General features: G+C 44.5%; 1 protein-coding gene and 1 long non-coding RNA gene across 3 annotated transcripts in view; one reads left to right on the top strand and one right to left on the bottom strand.

The window, feature by feature from the left end:
* The window catches only part of Srgap1 (SLIT-ROBO Rho GTPase activating protein 1), a 267,065-nt gene that overhangs the window by 238,120 nt on the left and 7,927 nt on the right, over positions 1–21,018 (top strand). For both annotated transcript variants that reach the window (XM_021173834.2, XM_021173833.2), the window contains exons 16-21: positions 5,149–5,254; positions 8,033–8,257; positions 12,104–12,183; positions 18,133–18,313; positions 20,064–20,198; positions 20,328–20,667. In XM_021173834.2, the coding sequence (XP_021029493.1) occupies positions 5,149–5,254; positions 8,033–8,257; positions 12,104–12,183; positions 18,133–18,313; positions 20,064–20,198; positions 20,328–20,667 (1,067 nt within the window). The remainder of the gene's footprint in view (positions 1–5,148; positions 5,255–8,032; positions 8,258–12,103; positions 12,184–18,132; positions 18,314–20,063; positions 20,199–20,327; positions 20,668–21,018) is intronic.
* On the bottom strand, positions 3,755–4,960 carry LOC110302975. Its single transcript, XR_002378884.2, has 3 exons — positions 4,848–4,960; positions 4,417–4,522; positions 3,755–4,070 (listed from the first exon to the last, which is right to left on the bottom strand). It is a non-coding gene; the product is annotated as an uncharacterized LOC110302975 (long non-coding RNA).

Below are 21,018 nucleotides of genomic sequence, written 5' to 3'. Positions count from 1 at the left end.
TTTTTGATAACTTTTGGTTAAGAGTTGATTTTATTCGATATTAGAATGGCTACTCCTGCTTGTTTCTTGGGACCATTTGCTTGGAGAATTGTATTCCAACCTTTTTACTCTGAAATAGTGTCTGCTTTTGTCACTGAGGTAAGTTTCCTATATGCAGCAAAATGCTGGGTCCTATTTATATATCCAGTCTGTTAGTCTATGTCTTTTTTTTTTTTTTTTTTTTTTGGAAACTGAGTTCATTGATGTTAAGAGATATTAAGGAAAAATGATTGTTACTTCCTGTTATTTTTGTTGTTAGAGGTGGAATTATGTTTGTGTGGCTATCTTCTTTTGGGTTTGTTGAAAGATTACTTTCTTGCTTCTTCTAGGGTGTAGTTCCCTTCTTGTGTTGGTGTTTTCCATCTGTTATCCTTTGTAGAGCTGGATTTTTGGAAAGATATTGTGTAAATTTGGTTTTGTCATGGAATATCTTGTTTTCTCCATCTATGGTAATTGAGATTTTGCTGGGTATAGTAGCCTGGGCTGGCATTTGTGTTCTCTTAGGGCCTGTATGACATCTTCCCAGGATCTTCTAGATTTCATAGTCTCTGGAGAGAAGTCTGGTGTAATTCTAATAGGTCTGCCTTTATATATTACTTGACCTTTTCCCCTTACTGCTTTTAATATTCTTTCTTTGTCTAGTGCATTTGGTGTTTTGATTATTATGTGATGGGAGGAATTTCTTTTCTGGCCTAGTCTATTCAGAGTTCTGTAGGCTTCTTGTATGTTCATGGGCATCTCTTTCTTTAGGTTAGGGAAGTTTTCTTCTATAATTCTGTTGAAGATATTAACTGCCCCTTTAAGTTGGGAATCTTTGCTCTCTCCTATACCTATTATCCTTAGGCTTGGTCTTCTCATTGTGTCCTGGATTTCCTGGGTGTTTTTTTGGATTAGGAGCTTTTTGCCTTTTGCATTTTCTTTTACTTTTGTGTCAATATTTTCTATGGTATCTTCTGCACCTGAGATTCTCTCTTCTGTCTCTTGTATTCTGTTGGTGACGCTTGAATCTATGACTCCTGATCTCTTTCCTAGGTTTTTAACTCCAGGGTTAATCCCTTTGTGATTTCTTTATTGTTTCTATTTCTATTTTTAGATCTTGTATAGTTTTGTTCATTTCCTTCGCCTGTTTAATTATGTTTTCCTGTAATTCTTTAAGGAATTTTTGTGTTTCCTCTTTAAGAGCTTCTAACTGTTTACCTGTGTTCTCCTGTATTTCTTTAAGCCAGTTATTTATGTCCTTCTTAAAGTTTTCTAGCACCATCGTGAGAAGTGATTTTCTATCCAATCTTGCTTTTCCGTATGATCATATATCCAGGACTTACCATGGTAGGAAACTTGGGTTCTGATGATGACAAGTAATCTTGGTTTCTGTTGCTTATGTTCTTATGCTTGCCTCCCGCCATCTGATTATCTCTAGTGCTGCCTGCCCTCTCTATATCTGACTGGAGCCTATCCTTTCTGTGATCCTGGCTGTGTCAGAACTCCTCAGACTTCAGCTCTCTTTGTCATCCTGTGATTCTGGGATCCTGCGATCCTAAGATCCTAGGTGTGTCAGAACTCCTGGGAGTCAAGCTGCCTCTGGGACCCTGAGATCCTGGTGTGACCAAGCTCCTTGGGTCTTGGGATCCTGTGGACCTGGGCATGTTAGAGCTCCTGGGAGTGGAACTTCTTCTGAGTGTTGTGGGACTGGCTGCGGAGTTCGTGCCCAGGTCTGCTCAGACCGGATAGAGCCTGTGCCTCTGTTCAGGTGGAATTCCTGGGTGCCTGGGTCCTACTGGTCCCAGTAACTCCCGGTGTTGGGGCAGATGTTGTGTCCTCCTTGCCTCTGATCCTATGATCCTAGGCGTGTTAGGATTCCTGGGAGTAGAGCTTTCAATGGGTGTTGTGGAACTGGCTGCGGAGTTCGTGCCCAGGTCTGCTCAGGGCACTGACCCAGACCAGAAGGGCTGCATTGCATAATCCAATTTGTCATCTTTTTGAAGTCTCTTTTATCCCAACAGCTGCTGGCTTCTAAACCTTGCAGTTGTACCCTATGGGCTCCTTGGTTATTTTCTCTTTCTTTTTTTAAGCTTTTAATGATTGTTTGTTTATTTTTTTAAAATTCGCATTGGTGTCTTGTATGTCTGTGTGAGGTGTGGGAGTCCCTGGATCTGGAGTTCCAGACAGTTAGGAGCTGCAATGTGGGTGCTGGGAATTGAACCTGGGTCCTCTGGAAGAGCAGCCAGAGCTCTCACCAGCTGAGCCATCTCTCCATCCCCAGTTATTTTTCTTTTATGGTGCAATACAGACAGGAAATTCACTATCTTTGGGTGTGGGGTAAAAGTTAAATGTATCACTGCATATCTATCCTAGCTGTTCCCAAAATTCTCTTGTTCCCAAGGGGAAACGTTGTAGCCATCAGACAGCAGCTGCTTCCCTGAGGCCCTGCAGTTCTGCTTTATGGGGTGGTCTAACCTAGGGATCTCATCTAAATGGTATAAGGTGTATGGCTTGCTTTGCTTGGAGTGGTGTCTACAGGGCTCATCCACGGAATGACCTTCCTCTGTATGGCTGAGGAATATCCCTTGGCGTGTCTGTAGCACACTGTGCTTCTCCATTCGCCTGTCTATCCAGATCTGGCTTGCTCCCACTTTTTGACTAATATGAGTAAATGTCACTGTAAATTTCATGTAAATTTTGAAACTGCCTTCAAGAAGAGACCAAGTTTAGAACAGAGATTAAAAGCAAGAGGTTCTTAACATGAAACTAAAGCTCCCAGAAGCCTCGGCCTGCCCTTGCCTCTCCACCCCCTTCAGGAGCTCTGGCAGACATTAGGATGCTTACACAGTGACAGCCGTTTATATTGTTTACTTTCAGCTCTAATCTAAGACCCCAAAACTTGCTTTAAGTTGCTAAATTTCCATCCCATATATTAAACCTTAGCCAAAAAAAAAAAAAAAGGGAATTAGCTTAGAGACTCAAAGGATTTAACTCTTGTAATTCCCAAAATCCTCAAATACAAAGTGGCGTATGGGGCTGGTGAGATGGCTCAGGGGTTAAGAGCACTGACTGCTCTTCCAGAGGTCATGAGTTCAAATCCTAACAACTACATGGTGGCTCACAACCATCTGTAATGAGAAACAAATAAAAATAAATTAAAAAACAAAAAGCCAAAAACAAAACCTATGGGCTGGAGCAAGTGGGGCCCAGAGCGGAGCAAGCAGGGCCTGGAGCAGAGCAAGAGGGAGAAGGGAAGCAGGGGAAAGTGGCATATGACTTTTCTTGGTTTCACTAGAACCCACAGGTGCCTTTACATGGAGCCTGCAGAGAGAAGAGGTCACTGCCAGCCAGGGCCAGGCTGTCTGTATAAGGCATTGCCTCCATGGGTGTGGTAAACGTTGTAACTTAGGTTCTCAGGGACCTGCCGATCTCCTCAGATCTCCTCACTTTAAGTGTTTCCTTCTTCCTCTCCACCCAGCGTGGCTCCCAGGTCCCACCTCAGATTGTTGTAGGAGGCAAACTGCCTCCTCCTGACTTCTGCCCTGATCCTATGGGGACTGCATAGGTGACAGTACTGACAGCTTCATTACTGCATTCTTGTGACCTGAATTTATGTACCCGCTTAACACCGAAAAATAATAAGTATATTACATTTTTTTCTTTCCCCAGAAGAAATAATCGAGACCACAGCTTGGAAAATACATTAAATTTATATGCAGTAGATGTTACTCCCCCATATTCATGGTGGATTTTTTATTTCTATTTCAAAATACATTAGAAATAAGTGAAATGTACCATATCCAATTCACAATAACTACACTCGTGTTATTAGTTACCGATTTGGGCTAAGAGAATAAAAATGTTACAGGGATGTTGATCACATGACGAGACTTTCAACGTCCCAGGTGGAGGGTTTCTGAACTGTTTTCTAGGAGACGAGCTGGCTTCATTTCCAGCTGAGGCATACTTAATCGTGATAAATTATGTGCTGTTCTGCAGACTCCTCTGTGGCTGGGCAAACATATTTGTATATTTTTCATACCTTCTTCAGCCTAATGGAGGGCAAAACAAGATGCCCACTTTGATAATAAGTAGAAAGCAGCTTGCGTCAGCACTCAAAATCCCAGGAAAAGCAGCTTACTCTGTGTAGCTAGAGCCATAGTTTCCAACCCAGACCGCAGAAAGGAATACCAGCCACTTTGAAAAGCTCTCCCATGTGAACCCACGTCAAGGTCAGACACCACAAGTTAATTCGAAAGGGAAACTGGATGGGATCACAGTCCCCTGTGTGAGAAATGGTGAAGCTTACCGGGGAAATAAGCAATGCAGTTATCTGCAGTGGAACCAGAGAAAAAGTGAAGCCCGGGGGTCGCCATGTTGGAAGTGACAGTGAATTACCTCGTGACTGGATGAGGCTGCCATTGACGAGTAGGAAGCGCAGCCTTGAGGGAAGACTGTGGCGTGGCATCAGCAGCTCGGGACAGAGTGGAATCCAGCAGTAGCTCTAGAGGAGGGAAGGACAACAGACCATAATGCAAAAATCACAAGAAAGCTTCAGAGTTATCTCAAAACATTGGTATTTACGAACAGACAGACCGACAGACAGACAGATAGAGCTGTGCATATATAGATATAGATGATACCAATATAGATATATCCCATAAATCTGGCTTAGTTCACATACAGCAAGAAGGCGTTGGGACCATATGAGCGGCAAAATTTAGTGCTCAAAAGAAGGAAGAGAAGTGGTTTCTAAATTTACAAGGACTCTAAATTCCTCAAGGCTAAGACCGTGTACATCACATAAAATAAACCAGTGTGGTACATACCTGTTACCCCAGCACTTGTGAAGCAAAGGCCAGTGGATTTTCAGTTTGAGGTCATTAGGGTCACATCAGGAGACCCTGTCTCCAAACTAGGTAGAGAAAGAGGGAGAAAGGGAATTGAGGGGCAGAGTGCAGGTAAACTCGGGGACATCAGTTACCAGGGACCGGTCAGCACTGCCTTTGGGGGAGGTGGCACACGAGTGACTACTTCCAGCGATGGTCAAGGTGTTGCTGCGAATGCTGGGGTGTATCCCTGTAAGGGGTGTCCCGAGGGGACTCTGACCATATCCTCTTCTGTCTTCAGGAATAGATAACCTCTATGAGAGAGCACTCCACATCCGCAAACTCCTCCTGACCTTGCCCAGGTCCGTCCTTATAGTGATGAGGTACCTGTTTGCCTTCCTCAATCAGTAAGTACACCTCCATGTTCTGCCCAAACGCCCATCTGTATCCTCTGTGTTCTTGGATCCTGTAACATGTGTACTGAGTTCCGTTCATGAGCAGAGTTGCAGGGAAAGTGACTGAGTGGAGACAGAAGGGACTCTTTCTTTTCCTCTAGAGATCAAGGTTTTTCTATGATGCATGAGTAGTCTAGTCTAGATAGAGTAACTGTGGCTGGTCGTAAATGTAATGTATACACATAACACTTTCTAGTGAAATATGTGTTTTTCCAAGTTCCACCCAGAGCACGTGTCATAAGTGGGTTTTGTCAAAATGATGTAAACCACCTTCTCCTAGGGGAAAAAAAAATCTGTCATTTTTTTTTAAAACATTGTAGTCAGGAATGGAGGGGAATTGTAGATGACTTAGACATCAATCCAAAAGTAGCATTTTCACAAATTCGTTGTAATGAGACCTTGTCAAGAAGAAAATACATAATACAGTCTCTACGATGATACAAGAATTTTTAAAAGTCACTACAGCCTTTTGAAAGAAACTTAACTTTCTTAAGTTGCTTAAGAAGGCAACTTTGTTTCCAGTTACTTTGCTTGCTGATGCATGGGATCCGTTGTAGACACATCTCCCCCATACCCTATCCAAAAGCCTTCTGCTTTGCCACCTTTCAGCTACACAGCTAGAAGTCCATGATGTCAGCCATTTGGACAGAATTGCTACCTTAAAAGGGCATGAACTGTGTCTACATGAAATGGATGCTACCCATCGCTACCTTTGACTAAGCCTGATCACCCAGGCCGTTGTCGGAGTTCCATCTTTACCTCGGAATGAATGCTTCCCCTCCCCCAGCTGATGGGGATGCCGTGGCCCAACAGTGCTGTTCTCACTGTGAGCCAGCGACCCACAATGACTAGGAAAGCAGTGTCCAACCAAAAATGTCATCGAAGCCTGACTGTAACGCTTTGTGAAGCTCGAGCGAATGGCAAACACCTCGTGAGTCAGGCAGCTAGTGCTGCCTTTAGTGCCCAAAGATGCCCACACGAACCTGCAGGGAAAGATGATGGCCCCACCTCAGTCCAAGATGCTCAACACAGGAAGCCTGAAAAGAGAGATTAGCTGCTCTTTTCTGCTATAAAATCAAAACTTAGAAATCATTTTTTTTAAATCAAGTTTATGTTCTTCAAGCCAGGAGAAAATGAAGCCCTAGAAAGATGAAACCTGATCCTTCCCACTGAGCCCAGGTGTGAATTTTGAAATTTGGATGATTTTTATTCTAAATCTCACTTCCTCCCAATCCCACCTTTCAAAGTCATCTGTCACTCAAGTCACCTGGTGGTATTGTGTGAAGCTTTTGGGGTAGGGAGATGTTGTATATTTGAGAAATGGCAGAAGGGAGGGACATATGGTAGCTGTGGAGACCGCTCTTTGTATTTTCCACTCTCCCTCTCCGGACTATGTTATCTCCACTCGGGGCTAAAGGGCTGAATCAGGTTGTGTCTTGGACGCTCCGTGTCTGTCACTATCTCACAAAGGCTGCTGCGGATCCTTTTTCCTTCCCCTTGTCTGCTCACCTGCCACTTACATTTCCTTTTGTGGCTGACATTCTATACACCGAGAGAGAATGCCTTAGAACTCTCGGAAGAGCTGCAGATTCCCTGGGTGTTAGAGTCCAGGCATTAAAGGGCAAGCTCGCTTAGAGTCGCCTGTGACGCGGTTTCATGAATAGCTGTAATATCGAGTTTAGAAACCAGTTGCAGACATCCAGGAGTGTCCCCAGAGCTTTCCCACCTTAAATACAATAAGAAAATTAAGGGTCTCCTCCTTTGTCTCATGCTTTCAATGTCTTTTGTGGCAAGGGTTGTCACCTAGCGGTGATAAGCACACAGCAGCAGGTTATTAACCTACAGTTGTGCCTCGCCTCCTCAAAGAAAAGATGTTTTTTGTTTTTATTCTAGTTTCTTTTTTATGGTTTTTTTTGGGGGGGGTTGGGTATGAATAAAAACTAAGATAGTTTTGAATGGTAGGGCGAATTTAAAGACATTATCCTAAGGCTTTATGGGAGTTGTACCGTACAGATTCACAGGTTCACTGCATTATGAGCCTCCCCTCAATCTTTGCAAGTGGAGCTCGTCTGCTTCATCCTTATCTCTATTAGGGTTGATGTTGTTTTAAACTCACCCAAAGAGGATGTGTGTTACCCTCATGTCCTAGCTAGTTGAACATAGTCCTCCTACTCTATTTGGGGTCCAGTGAGCCAGCTCTAAGTATGATGGGTATTATTTTTTTCTCTAACGATAAAAGACGAATCAAATTGTCTAATCCATATTTTCAAATTATGAGGTCAGGGCGTTGGAGAGGCTGCTAGTGGCCAAGAGTGTGCACTCATCTTCTGAAGGCTGAGTTCAGATCTCAACGCTCACCACAGATGGCTCACGACCACCTATAACTCCAGCTCCAGGGGACCTGACACCCCTTCCCCTTCTGTCCTCCACAGGGCAACTACACCCTCATGTGCACATGCACACAAACACACATACATACTTTTTTTTGTTGTTTTTAGTAAAATAAATTCAAAGTATGGCCAGGGGGTGGTGGCACTCACCTTGAATTCCAGTACTGTGGAGGCAGGTGGATCTCTGTGAGTTGGAGGCCAGCCTGGTCTATAGAGCCAGTTCTAGGACAGCCAGGGCTACATAGAGAGAGAAAAGAGAAAGATCAGAATACTTAGTATCATGTTAAGCGCTTTGTTTTCCCAAACCGTCTGTTACGAGCTTCTCCCCTTTCTTTTGCAGCCTCTCCCAGTACAGTGACGAGAACATGATGGACCCTTACAACCTGGCCATTTGCTTCGGCCCGACACTGATGCCGGTTCCGGAGATACAGGACCAAGTGTCTTGCCAGGCACACGTGAACGAAATTGTGAAGACCATCATTATCCATCACGAGACTATTTTCCCAGATGCTAAAGAACTGGATGGCCCCGTGTATGAGAAATGCATGGCCGGAGGCGACTACTGGTGAGTCCAAGAACGGAGCCCTCCGTCTCGGGGACACACAGTTCCTGACTGAATTATAAAAGTGAACTACCGAGGACCAGAGAGTTTTAAGTGCTTACTGCTGGACCATGAGGACCCGAGTTCAGATCCCAGCACCCACATTGTCTGCCTGTAAACCTAGTGCCAAGGCAAGAGGGTACCAGCAGCTCGCTGGACATCCAGCCTCTGCAAACAGTGACCTCCAGGTTCAGTTTTAGAGAAACTGCTTCAAGAAATAAGGGAGGAACAATCCAGTAAGACATTCGTCTCAGACTCTAACGTCTACATACCCAGGCATGAGCCAGTACACCAGCATATACATACACTATACACACATACACACATACACACAAAAAAACAAATAAATAAATAAGTAAAATTAACTGCCCATGAACTACGAAAGTTTTTAATTTTTAAAAAGAAAAAACAGACAAAAGAAGCAAAAGTAACGCAAGTGTTTGAGATAAGTTTAGAACAGTGGCGTTCGTGGCAATGAGGGCTTTATTGTGAAGCCACATTGTTCTCATCCTCTTTTCTAGATAACTCTGACCCCTCTGGGCCTCTGTAAACAGTAAGAGTTTTGCCTTTTAAGGATTTGTTTATATCAGGGTATGCATCATACACCAGCCAGCCAGTCCATGTAGTGAGTACCAGGGCTACCTGGAGAGATCTGGAGAGAGAGAGAGAGAGAGAGAGAGAGAGAGAGAGAGAGAGAGAGAGAGAGAATATGAATGAGAATAAGGGGTTTGCTGCCACAGAGAGAAAGACAGACAGACAGAGAAAGAGACAGAAAGAGGGAAAGATTGATTTTTACCACTATTCTAAATCAAGAAAAGATGACTAAACAAATTAACGGACTTCATTTCCATCCTTGGGTTTTATTTGGGTCTGGGGTTTGGTTTATCCAGTGCTGGAGATCAAATGCCTTGTCCATTTGTCTGCCACTGACCCTGTGTCTTCCCAGCCTAACCACATAGTTTTATCATCTGGCTAGTATTAGACTCTTTTCGCTAGAGCCATGTCAATCTAATACGTTTTTTATTCCTTTTTTTTTTTTAATTTTCCCCCTTGAGAGTAAACATGAAAGTAGGCTGGGTCTTAATGAGCAACTTTATATTAATATGTTTTGAGACTAAAAATTTTTAAGATAGTATCACTTCCCAGCCAAGTAACACAGTGACAGTCAGTTGAGTCACCCTAAAAGGCAGAAATCTTAAAATGCCTGGGCTCATTATTTGGTATTTGATACGTGTGCTTCAGCCATTTTTCTATAATTCACAAATAACAAAAGAAGTCTCAAACCCTTGAGGCCCTCTATTGCGTAGCTAGTTGGGGCATGTATTAATCAGTGATTTATTTATCATGAATATTCTTCAAAATAACTTTAGGGAGGTCAGTAAGTACACCCAAAGGTTAGCATTTAAAATTAATATTATGTAACAGTCACTGGGAACAGCCCAGGTACCTTAGTCTTCTTTCTGTTGCTCTGACAGAGTGAGTACCAGTGACTGGTAATTTAGGAGGAAGAGAACTCCTCACGGTTATGGAGGCTGGAAGGGCTCCTCTGAAGGCCTCCGGTGAGGACCTTCATGCTCCCTAACACGGTCAGGGAGAACAAGACACAGGTTGTGCACGCCCCGATCTCTGTGGGCCTCCTGTGGCCGTGGTACCACCTGCCAACATCATCACACAGGGATTTGGGAATCCTAACTCCAACACGTGAATTTTTGAAAACCTGGTGAAACCATACCACCAGATACATCTGATTCCAGAGCCAGTGAGCCTTCCCAGTCTCGGTCTCCCGGGGGGCAGGGTCTGAAGGACCTTTAGTCTGCACCTTTCTCAGGAGACCGCTGAGACCATCCACAGGCCAAGCAGATGGGGAGCAAGAACCTAAGAGAGTTTTTGGAAAATACTTCTCTTCCCCACTTAAGTTGCACACAGTGTGGCCGTTAAGAAAACTGGGTGTCGCTATTCCCACAGGTACTGCTTTCGGAACTCAGAGTCCAGTGTGCTCTCTTGCAGTTCTGGGCTGCAGTGGCAGTGTTAAATGTGAAATTCAATTCAGCACTATTGACTTGAGTATGTATATGGCAGGTACCAACTAAAGTCTTCCTCTGGGAGAGTAAGCGAGTGAACTCAATCATGCTGAGATACATAACTTCATTTCACAGACATATTTACTTTAAATAACGTCATTTCACAGTCCTATTTACTTTGAGGCCAATGTGGAAGCTATGCTGGGCACTCCCACATGGAGAGCGTGTGAGTAAAATCTACTGTCCCCTTTGTTGTATCAAAGACAAAGAAGGTGATGGTAGCACATGCCTTTAATCCCAAAACTTGGGAGGCAGGGGCAGGCCAATCTCTACCTTTGTGGCCAGCCTGGTCTACAGAGTGAGTTCTAGTACAGCCAGAGCTACACCAGAGAAACCCTGTCTTGAAAAACAAACAACAAAGATGAAGTCTGTACAGATCTGTAGTGAGTGTTTGGATTTGATTCCAGAGCATTGTGGAATTGCTGCTTTTCCAAAAAGGCCTGTATGATAATAGCCTGGCAGCCAGTAGCATGGGCTGATGAAAGTTCTGTTTATAGTGTTTCTACGAGAACGTGTGTGTGTGTGTGTGTGTGTGTGTGTGTGTGTGTGTGTGTGTGTCACTGACCCTGGGACTAGGCTGGCAGGCAGCAAGCCCCATCTATTTTCCTGTCACTGGGGTACAGGAGCACAGAGCCATGGCCTGGCTGTTGGGTGGGTGCTAGGGACTCACACTCCGGTCCTCATGCTTGCACACTGATCCATCTCCCTAGCCCAGCATCATTCTTCTTAAACACAGAGTCAGTAATATAGCAGTTACCCTTGTCCCACTGGCTCTGCACGTGGGTTTTTCCAAGTAAACCTCTGAAGGCAGATAGTGGTGGGTGATGTTAAAGTTTCGAAAAACAGGATAATAAAAACATGATTCTCATATAGAAATGAAATGAATGCACGTCGAGAGAGGACAGAAAAGATGCTCCAGTCACCTCACAGAAGTCAGAGAATTCTCAACCTGTATGTCGATAAAAATAGTGAATTGGATTCACCAAGATTTCCATCTGTTGAGCAATAATCAAACGTTCTCTGCCTGGAGTCTACTAGTTTGCATTTATTTAGAATTATTAAAAGAATTATTAGTAATACTTTTTTCCTGTAAGTAAACTTGTCACAATAAGCTTGTAAAAGATAAATGCATACATACACATGTACAGACACATATGTAAACACATGTATCTACACATACATATGTGCTTCATATGTACACATGCCAAAATTTTTTTTTACTTTTCCTATCACTGAGGTAAAGCATCCCAACAAAAGCAGCATGTGGGTAGCAGTAGTTTCTCCTGCCTCCTTCACAGTCCCGGGCTTCAGTCCATCATGGCAGAAGCAGGACCCGAGGCAGCTGGTCAGACGTAAGCAGTCTGGACGCCAGGGAGATGAGTGCTGTGTTCAGCTAGCTTTCTCCTTTTGTGCAGTCCAGGAACCCCATCATCAAGGTGGGTCTTCCCACTTGAACTAACCTAACTGAGTATCCCTCGCAGGCATGCCAGAGGCTGACCACTTAGGTTATTCTAGAGTACCCCAAACTTGATGCTGTTAGAGTAACCATCACACACATATGTGTCCAAATGCACAGCCATAGAGCCAGATAATTAGTGGAGGTGCAGGCATCCAGATACCCAGGAATGTTTTTGCAAGAGACATCTTGTGGGTCTCCTTGCTACGGGAACTACTCCCTTAGAAAACAACACTCTTTGGTTTCATACACATTTCTGTTTCCACCCAACAGTGACAGCCCCTACAGTGAGCATGGTACATTGGAGGAGGTGGACCAAGACGCCGGCACAGAGCCCCACACCAGTGAAGACGGTGAGTCCCGGGCTGGTGCCACTGTCCATTGCTTTTGTTTTTTTCTTAACGATAGAGTTCCCAGGCTTCTTTTATTTAATTTAACGTGTTTCAGCTTACTATTCATCTTTTCTCGTGTTATATCTAAGAACTGGGTATATACACTTTAAAAACACCCTCTCTGGTCCTCTCTTTTCCTGTGCTCATTTTAAAGCAGGCAAGTTTATCCATCTTTCTGTAGTGGTTTTTTTTTTTTTCTCCTCTTGGTCAACTTTAAGGAAACCCTGCTAAACCCTGAGAGAAGGAAGGTAGCTCTCCTGTGTCCTTTCCTTCCCTTCCCTCCTCACCCACTTTTAGACACCTTACATGTTGTTGTGACCGCAGGTCTGGCTCTCTACACCAGATCTCTAGAGCATGTCCACCTTGCCTGACTGAAACCATATTCCTACCAACTGGTAACTCCCCAGTCCTTCCAGCCCTTGGCCACCTTCGTCCCTTTGACTCGAGGAAATTGACTATTTTAGGCTCGCAACGTAAGCAGAGTCATGCAATCTGTAGCTTATGCCAGGCGCACCCATTCATCCTTGTTGGAGCACGTCCTCCTTTTAAAAAGTCCAGACAGGACAGCACTGCCTTGCATGTGTACACCCCACTCTCTGGGCCTGCCCGACTTCCTCTGAGACCCACTTCCACATCTTCCCTTGTGACTGGTGCTGCAGGGACTAGGACGGTGACTCTGATTTCAGTTCTTTTGGATCAGCATCTGAATTCTAGACCACATCATCTATTTTAAATGTTAGGACGCCTCCCCTTTCTGCCTCCCACTGCACCCACGCCATTGTGCATATCTCCAACATGACGACGTGCACACGGCTCCCGCTTCTCCCGACCCCGACATTTATTGTCTGTCAGGGAGCCATCCTAACAGCACAGGGCGGGATCTCACTGCAGTTTGGATTTTCGAGTCCTTGGTGGTCATGACACCAGCCATTCCCCATGTGTGCTGTGGTTCTGGGTCCCCTTTAATCCTTCAGCATTTGGGTTTTCTTATTTTTTATTCTCACAGAGATTATGGTGTGAGGTGGGGGTCACTTAACTTTCTTCCACATGGTTACATTTCACACCTCTCCTGGCATCTGCTGTCCTTTCAAAGTTATGAGCCAGGTGCCTACGTTCTGTGTGGAAAGTCTCCTCCCATGTCCTGGCCTTGCCACTGGTCTATAGTGCTGTCTTCACATGAGACAGCCTTGTGCTTTGCCCTTTGTGTCTCTTTTGGTCCTTTTCCATTCTCTTGTATTTCAGACTCTGTTTTTCAATTACTTTTTTTTAATCTTTAAACCCTGCTGAGAGAAAAGCTAACATGTTTCATACATGTTGATAATAGCAAGAGCCACTGCTCTAAACTATTTATAGCTCAGCTATAAATATATGAGATATATAAAGATTTATATATAAATATAGCAGATTTCCAATTATTTAGTATCTCTAAATTCACTTTGATACTTTCTCTTAAGAGACCATTTCTTTTTCTTTCTCTTTTTTCAAGGCAGGGTTTCTCTATACAGCCCTGACTATCCTGGAACTCACTCCATAGACCAGGCTGGCCTTAAATTCAGAGATCCGCATGCCTCTGCCTCGCCTGTGGTGGGATTAAAGACATTCACCACCACTGCCTGGCTTTTTCTAACTTTCAAAGTTCAGTGCTCAGCATCAGTTGTTAGCACTTCTCCTGTGCTGACGGGAAGGGAGCCCATGGCCTGCCTTCTGCATGCTAGAAAAGGGCTCTACCGCCAGCCTTTGGGTTTTCTTGGTGTTTTGTTTTGTTAAGACAGAGTCTTGCTGTGTAGTACTAGCTAACTATAAGCTCGCCCTCCCTGCCCTCTGCCCAGGGTGCTAGGATTCTCACCATTACAATACCATTATCACCATCACAATACCATGCCCACTCCCTCTTCTTTAATATCTACTGTAAGTTTTCTCTTAGAATGTCTCTAGCTGCATGCAAATTCTCCTCCAATCCCTTGAAAGATTTACCTAGTACACTTAACATATCTGCTGCTTGGTCTTTTTTTTTCTTTTTAAGTTCTTTGGTCTTTACTCGCATATCTGACCTTTCGTGCTGTGTGTCCCATAACTCTAACACATTCTCCAAATCTCTCACTCACTGGGTCTCTTTCTCCAGCACGCATATAAATTTTTGATGTGTGTCTTAGAACTCGAGCCTCATGAAGAGCCTTCTCATTTGTTTCTCCCTGGGGCAGAACAGCCTGGAGGACAGTGTGCAGTGTTTAGCTTAAAGGTTTCCACAGAGTCTGGCATCGGGCATTTCAGGTGCAGACTCTGAGAGTAGCCTAAGAACAACAGCACACTCAGCATCCTCAGAGACAGTCTGTACCAGAATCTTAAGACAGATATTTCCTTAGGATGGTGGGGCAGAGCTATACGGTGAGGGAGATGGGAACAACCTGTGAAAAGATACAGAAGACAGTGGGGTCCAAGGATGCTACACTGAAGTTCTTTAAACACTAAAGAAGTGCAGCTTTGGGGTAAGCAAGGAGCATGTTCAGGTTGCTCAGGCCAAACAAACCCTAGTCTCAAGCTCCTCTGGCAGCATCCTTTTCTTGTCCTGGGTCTCTTTCTCTCCCTGGCTCATTCCTATTTTTTTTCCCTCCTCTGCTGACTTCTGAGCATTCCTTTGCTTTCTCCAGGTTAGATAAAACCCAACCATCTCTCTCTCTCTCCCCACATACCAGTTCCAACATCACTTCATCTGTCAAATCTCTACCTTTCAACTACAGGATTAAATCTTGATTGAACACTCAACACTGTAGATCTCATTTTGGTTTGGTCACGGCCACCGCTTTTTGCTGCAGAGAAAAGCGTTGCCCTCTAAGGGCATGCTCTTACCACAACCAGCCTTCAAAGTCCTGTAGCCAAATCCACTGGAACGCCGGTTGCCGCTTTGCGACCGTCAGATGTTGTGCTGCTTTGCCCTATCGTGGCGTCACTACAAAGACCAAATCCTGTTTTCAGGACAGGCAGTCACAGAACAAAACTAAACTGCAAGGGCGGCAGATGATGAATCTAGAAGGACGCTTACTAGGGATGATAAAGTGCCCACAACATTATTACATCATACGAAAAGTATAAGACTGTGAGCTTGGAACTTGGTAACGCCAGGCAGCCACTCTGCTGAGGCCCAGTTAGCAGAGCCATGCAGAAGCGCTAAGTAATCACGTGACACCCTTGCTATGATTGGTATTGATGTCGGCAGTAGCAACCTTCTAAAAAGCCTCTGCGGGACCCCAAAGGACCATAAGACTCTCGGTACGAAAGAGCCATGGCGCCCCATGCCCTGAGATTGATTTGCGATGCACTGCGAAGACCGAGATGTCTGTAAATAGCTTATTGATTGACACTTGACTGTGAAATGGCTCCCAGAAGAGGTCAAAATAATGGAACTGCTGAAAATTACTTGTTGATATACTAGTGTTACCACTAAAATGGTCTTCTGATACACGTGCACATCTTTGTCTAACCTGCCCACAGTTCAGTAGATCTGGTGAATCGGATAACCCTGGTATTTGCTATGCGAAAAGGCAGTGATAAAAACATGTAACAGTCACAGAGGTCACAATTCTGCAATTATTTGAATACAATATATATGTTGTTCTGGATCGCCTTGAGATAACCTGGCAGGTACTGAGAGCGGCAAAGAACCTCTGTTCCGTTCTCCTTCACACATTGTGCATAGATAATATATCATGCCCTCTATATTAGCTTTTCATTTTTAAATTAAAAATATAAATATAAGCAAGTATTGACACAGGGTTCATAAATCCTGTGTCATGAAGTTGCTTTTAATAAATGAGCAGGGCTTTACTCCACGAGCATATTTGTTTCTATCCTGGGGGGGGGAGGGGGGAGACTGGAGTACAGATCTTGGTATCTTGTCATCTCAGGTCGAGCAGGATAGATTCTTTCTCTGGCAACATAGAACAAAGGGCCATTCTATGTAAACGAAAGTTCTACCCTCTCTTCTATAAATACTCACTGCTACGCTCACCTTGTTGTGATAAATGTGAGGCGGGGCGGTTTGCTATTTGATTTTCTCATCCCTCGGCAGCAGTGCTAAAAGCAGCAGCAGAGGAAGGAGATGTTTGTTTTGATTCACAGTTCATTGCACGCAGTCCCTCGTGGTGGGCATGACATTGTGACAGCACAAGTGATAAGTGGCTAGTCACCCTGTTCTTCAGGGAGCAGAGAATTTGGCTAGAACCTGGCCTACCTATAACTCCCTAGCCCTGCCCCCTCAGGTCTAAACTGCCAGGAAAGCCCCATATCCAAAAAGGTCTGTGATGTCCAAAACAGTGCCACCCAGCTGCAGACCATCCATTCAAATCCTGAGCCATGGAGGAGCATTTCACAACCAACCAGAGCATTACATATGATCTAAAAGTTTTATCCAGCTGCTAAAAGACTTACAAACGTCTTGCACCCTTTTCCACGCAGGTTCTGGGGGTACAGCTGGGCACTGTTACGTAATTATTTCCTCAAACACTGCCTAGGGGCGTGGCTGGGCACTGTTACATAGTATTTCCTCAAACACTGCCTAGGGGCATGGCTGGCCACTGTTACATAGTATTTCTTCAAACACTGCCTACCATAGAACAGATGCAAGCTTTTTCGTTGTCTCATGATTTGCTGAAATTTACACAAGACCTTCACAAAAAGGTTTCTGACGTTTGTTCGTTTTCTTGCTTCTACTTTACGTGTCTCAGAGAATTTCTAATTTACCAAGTGAGAAAGAAGCCTAGCTTTCTTTACCAAAAACCTCTCACCTCGTTATTATCCGTAGGTATAACAGGTGCTGCAGTGAACGCTGGGAAGAATGAACTCTTTCAAATGAGTAGATTGGTTATCAAGAGAAATAGAAAGCAATTTCCTGAGCTGTTGAGAGACAGGCAGGCTTTTCTCCAACACACATTGCCTGTATATTCTGGAATATTTTCACACACCCAGGTTGGAGCAAATGAGGTATATCATTCACTGTGCAGATGTTTCTATAAGCAAATGAGGCATCATTTGCTGTGCAGATGTTTCTATAAGCACATACTCCTCACATTTTTCATTAGATGTCCACTCACTACTGGACAGCAGGGTCAAGAGTAAGGGGCTGGAAGGAGAAGCAGAGAAAGACCTCAAATGGGGGACACTTCTGCAGTAGGTTAAAGCACAAAGCACCTAAGACGCTGTATGAACCTGATCACGGTCTGCAGTCTCTTGAGTTCTAACGTTGTGTTTACTCGAGCACAGTCTCTCCCATCAATTATCTCTTGATCCCCAGAAAAGAGTTTTTTAATCTAGTCTTTTACTCTAAGTAGAGGTTGGTCTAACCTATGAGTGTTTCATAATTAAGTTTTTATGAAGCCAGACAAAGTTTTCTTGAATTTTAATGATAATGTTGAGATTCCATATGAAAAAAATTGAAAAAAAAAAGCCCATGAGGAGAATAAATGTATCAAATGACATCTATCGGGATGATTTTATATTTTTTTAAAGCTAATAAAGCACACTTGCTGGAATTGTGGGGGTTTTTTTCTGCTATAAATGCCACTAACGTGTTGTGACCACACTCCATCAATGTCAAAAGAAGATTGAAACAACTGTGGCGGATATTACAGCCAAGGAGAGGTTCTATATGTCATATTACAAAGTCAAAATCTTTTTATTTTACTGTCATTGTATCTCCAGTAAGAGGCTGAGGAAATTAAGATCTATTGCTCATTTTTTCTTTTGCCTAGAAAACAAATGACAACTAGAAGTATCTCCCTCCCCTCTCTCTCTCCCCTCCCCGACTGCCTCTTATTGCCTCCTGTTTGATGGCTCACTCATTGTCCTCTTCAGCCTGATGTTGGCTTCCAGAGAACACTTCGTGCCTTCCTGACATTTTCTGTCATTTTCTTGTAGAGTGTGAGCCCATCGAAGCCATAGCCAAGTTTGACTACGTCGGGCGGTCAGCTAGAGAGTTGTCATTCAAGAAGGGTGCATCCCTGCTGCTGTATCACCGAGCCTCCGAGGACTGGTGGGAAGGCAGACACAATGGGATCGATGGCCTTGTGCCTCATCAGTACATAGTCGTGCAAGATATGTGAGTGGGCCAAATGTCTCAGCTGCTGGAGGATCCCAGCTATTAGAGGGTCGGGTGGGGGTTTTTACAGGAAGAGGGAGGGCACAGAATTCAACCCCTGGGTCTTGCGTATGCTAAGCACGTGTTCTGTTGCTGAGCTACAGCTCACTAGCCCCCAGATTTAAAAAAAAAAAAAAGACCAAAGTGCACTGAGCAGAATTTTCCACCTTCCTGGTGACTCTAATGCTAAATAATTAAATCGCTTTACCAGGAAGATTTCTCTTGTCCTTGCTAGTCTACTCTCCAATCGGCAATGCATTAGGAAATGGACCCAGAGAAATCAAGATGGGATTGCTTAGTTGCTTGCCCAGCATTCACAAAGAAAGTCACGGATTCCATCTTCACCTTGCACCACAGAGCCCAGGGGTGGTAGTGCCTACCTGTAATCCTAGCATTCAGGAGGCAGACGCTTGAGGCTTAGGAGTTCAAGGCCATTCGTAGCTACAGGGCAAATACAAGACCGGCCTGGGACAAATGAGACCCTGTCTCGTTTTAAAAAGGAAACAAAAGTTCAGGATTCTACTGTACACGATGGTCGCTGGCAGCTCAGGAACAGCAAGTATTCGTTTCCCACGTTGGAGCGAGAAGAGCTCATGGGAGACGCCTTTGACGGTGTCTCAGAACAATGACCTCTGCAGAAAATGGCTTGGAGTGTTCATATGGCCATGACGATTCCCAGAGTAGCCAGTTCGGCTCTTGGTGGCCAGCTGTTTGAATCCCCAGCTCCCAAGAGGGAGAATACAGAGCCACAGACAAAGGGAATCACCTCGAGGTGTTGGTTGATATTGTCTGTTGTCTGTTTCCCCAATGAGAAAGCTCTAAAAGATTTTAAGGATTTGAGGCAATGGTGGCTTAAGTGTAAGGCAAAGCTTTTGAAATGGACACAGCACAGTCCCTGACTTCTGAGAATACTATTTCACAATCTGTTGCCAACTTCAGGTAGTTTTCCAAGGGAGAAGAGAAATACACCATATAAAGTGAGTAGAAATATTTTTACATAGCTTTAGAAATAACAAAGTGTGTATATGACAACTGAAGAAATATGTAGTATATATGTAGACATGAAGGTATGCCTATGTGAAGCACTAAGCAGAGACGCCCATTACCCATAATATAAGTACTCCATATATGTATACGCATTCTTATGAATTCTTAGAACAGAAGGAAAATATTGACCTAATCACAGTAGGTTTTTTCTTGTTTTCAAAACAGAGTTTCACCGTGAGCTTTGACTGTCCTGGAGCTCACTGTGTAGACCAGGCTGCCCTCAAACACAGAGATTCGCCTGCCTCTGCCTCCCAAGTGCTGGGATTAACGGCGTGCGCCACCACACCCGGCCGGTGTAGTTATACATGATTATGATCTTACTCTTTTATATGCCTGAAATTTTCAACCTCCTGGCAACAAAATTACATTATATTTAGAATGAAAATCTACTCGAGGATGCTGGAGAGAGAGACTCAGGGTTAGGGCACATGCTGCTTTTGTGGAGGACTTGAGTTCAATTCCCAACACCCAGGTTTGGTGGCTCACAAGCACGTGTGCCTCAGCTCCAGGGTGGGGGAAAGATGTTCTCTTCTGGCCTCCCTAGATAGCATCTGCACTCATATGCACACGCCCCCCACGCAGACACACACAGCTAACAGACCTACAAATTAAGGACAGCCACATGAATAAAAGTCTCCCCCTCTCATGCTTCCCATTGTTCCAGGGACGATACATTTTCAGACACGCTGAGCCAAAAAGCCGACAGCGAAGCCAGCAGCGGGCCAGTCACTGAAGACAAGTCCTCATCCAAGGACATGAACTCCCCGACTGACCGCCATTCTGATAGCTATTTAGCCAGGTGAGATCGTTAGCTCCTGACCTCCCCTCCTCAGGGGACTGTGAGGAATGATCAGACGTAATGCTCAACCTTAAAGCGTCATCCGGTGTCAAAAGCTCTTCTGTTTTCTCTTTCTTCTTGACCGTCTAGACAAAGAAAGAGAGGAGAGCCACCCCCTCCAGGAAGACGTCCTGGCAGGACCAGCGATGGCCATTGTCCCCTGCATCCCCCGCATGCTCTGTCTAACTCCTCAATTGATCTGGGATCCCCAAACCTAGCCAGTCACCCCAGGGGCCTGTTGCAGAACCGTGGCCTCAATAATGACAGTCCTGAGAGGCGGCGCCGGCCGGGCCACGGCAGCCTGACCAACATCAGCCGGCACGACTCCCTCAAGAAGATCGACAGCCCTCCTATCCGGAGGTCCACATCATCAGGGCAGTACACAGGCTTCAATGACCACAAGCCACTGGACCCTGAGACGATTGCTCAGGTATAGTGCTGTTAACTGAATCTTGTATTCAAAGTACTCGGGTGGGGTGAAGGCAATAGGAAAGACTTCAAATCTGGAAATGATATCAAAATATAGAAATTAGTAAAGGAAATGCGCTCACTGTCTAAAGCTTGGCTGGGAATCGCTTGCCATAATCCATTTGTTACTGGAAGACGCCCAGCATATTAGATTCATATTGATTTAAAGAGCTGAAAGGTAGGATCTAGGTATCTTAGACTGGGTTTGTATTCCTGCACAAAGATCGTGACCAAGAAGCAAGTTGGAGAGGAAAGAGTTTATTCAGCTTACACTTCCACACTGCTGTTCATCAACAAAAGAAGTCAGGACTGG

Source organism: Mus caroli, chromosome 10 (assembly GCF_900094665.2).
Source record: "Mus caroli chromosome 10, CAROLI_EIJ_v1.1, whole genome shotgun sequence".
NCBI classification, from domain to species: Eukaryota; Metazoa; Chordata; class Mammalia; order Rodentia; family Muridae; genus Mus; species Mus caroli.
The sequence above is the reverse complement of the archived record's forward strand: the minus strand, read 5'-3'. Positions and strand labels throughout refer to the sequence as shown.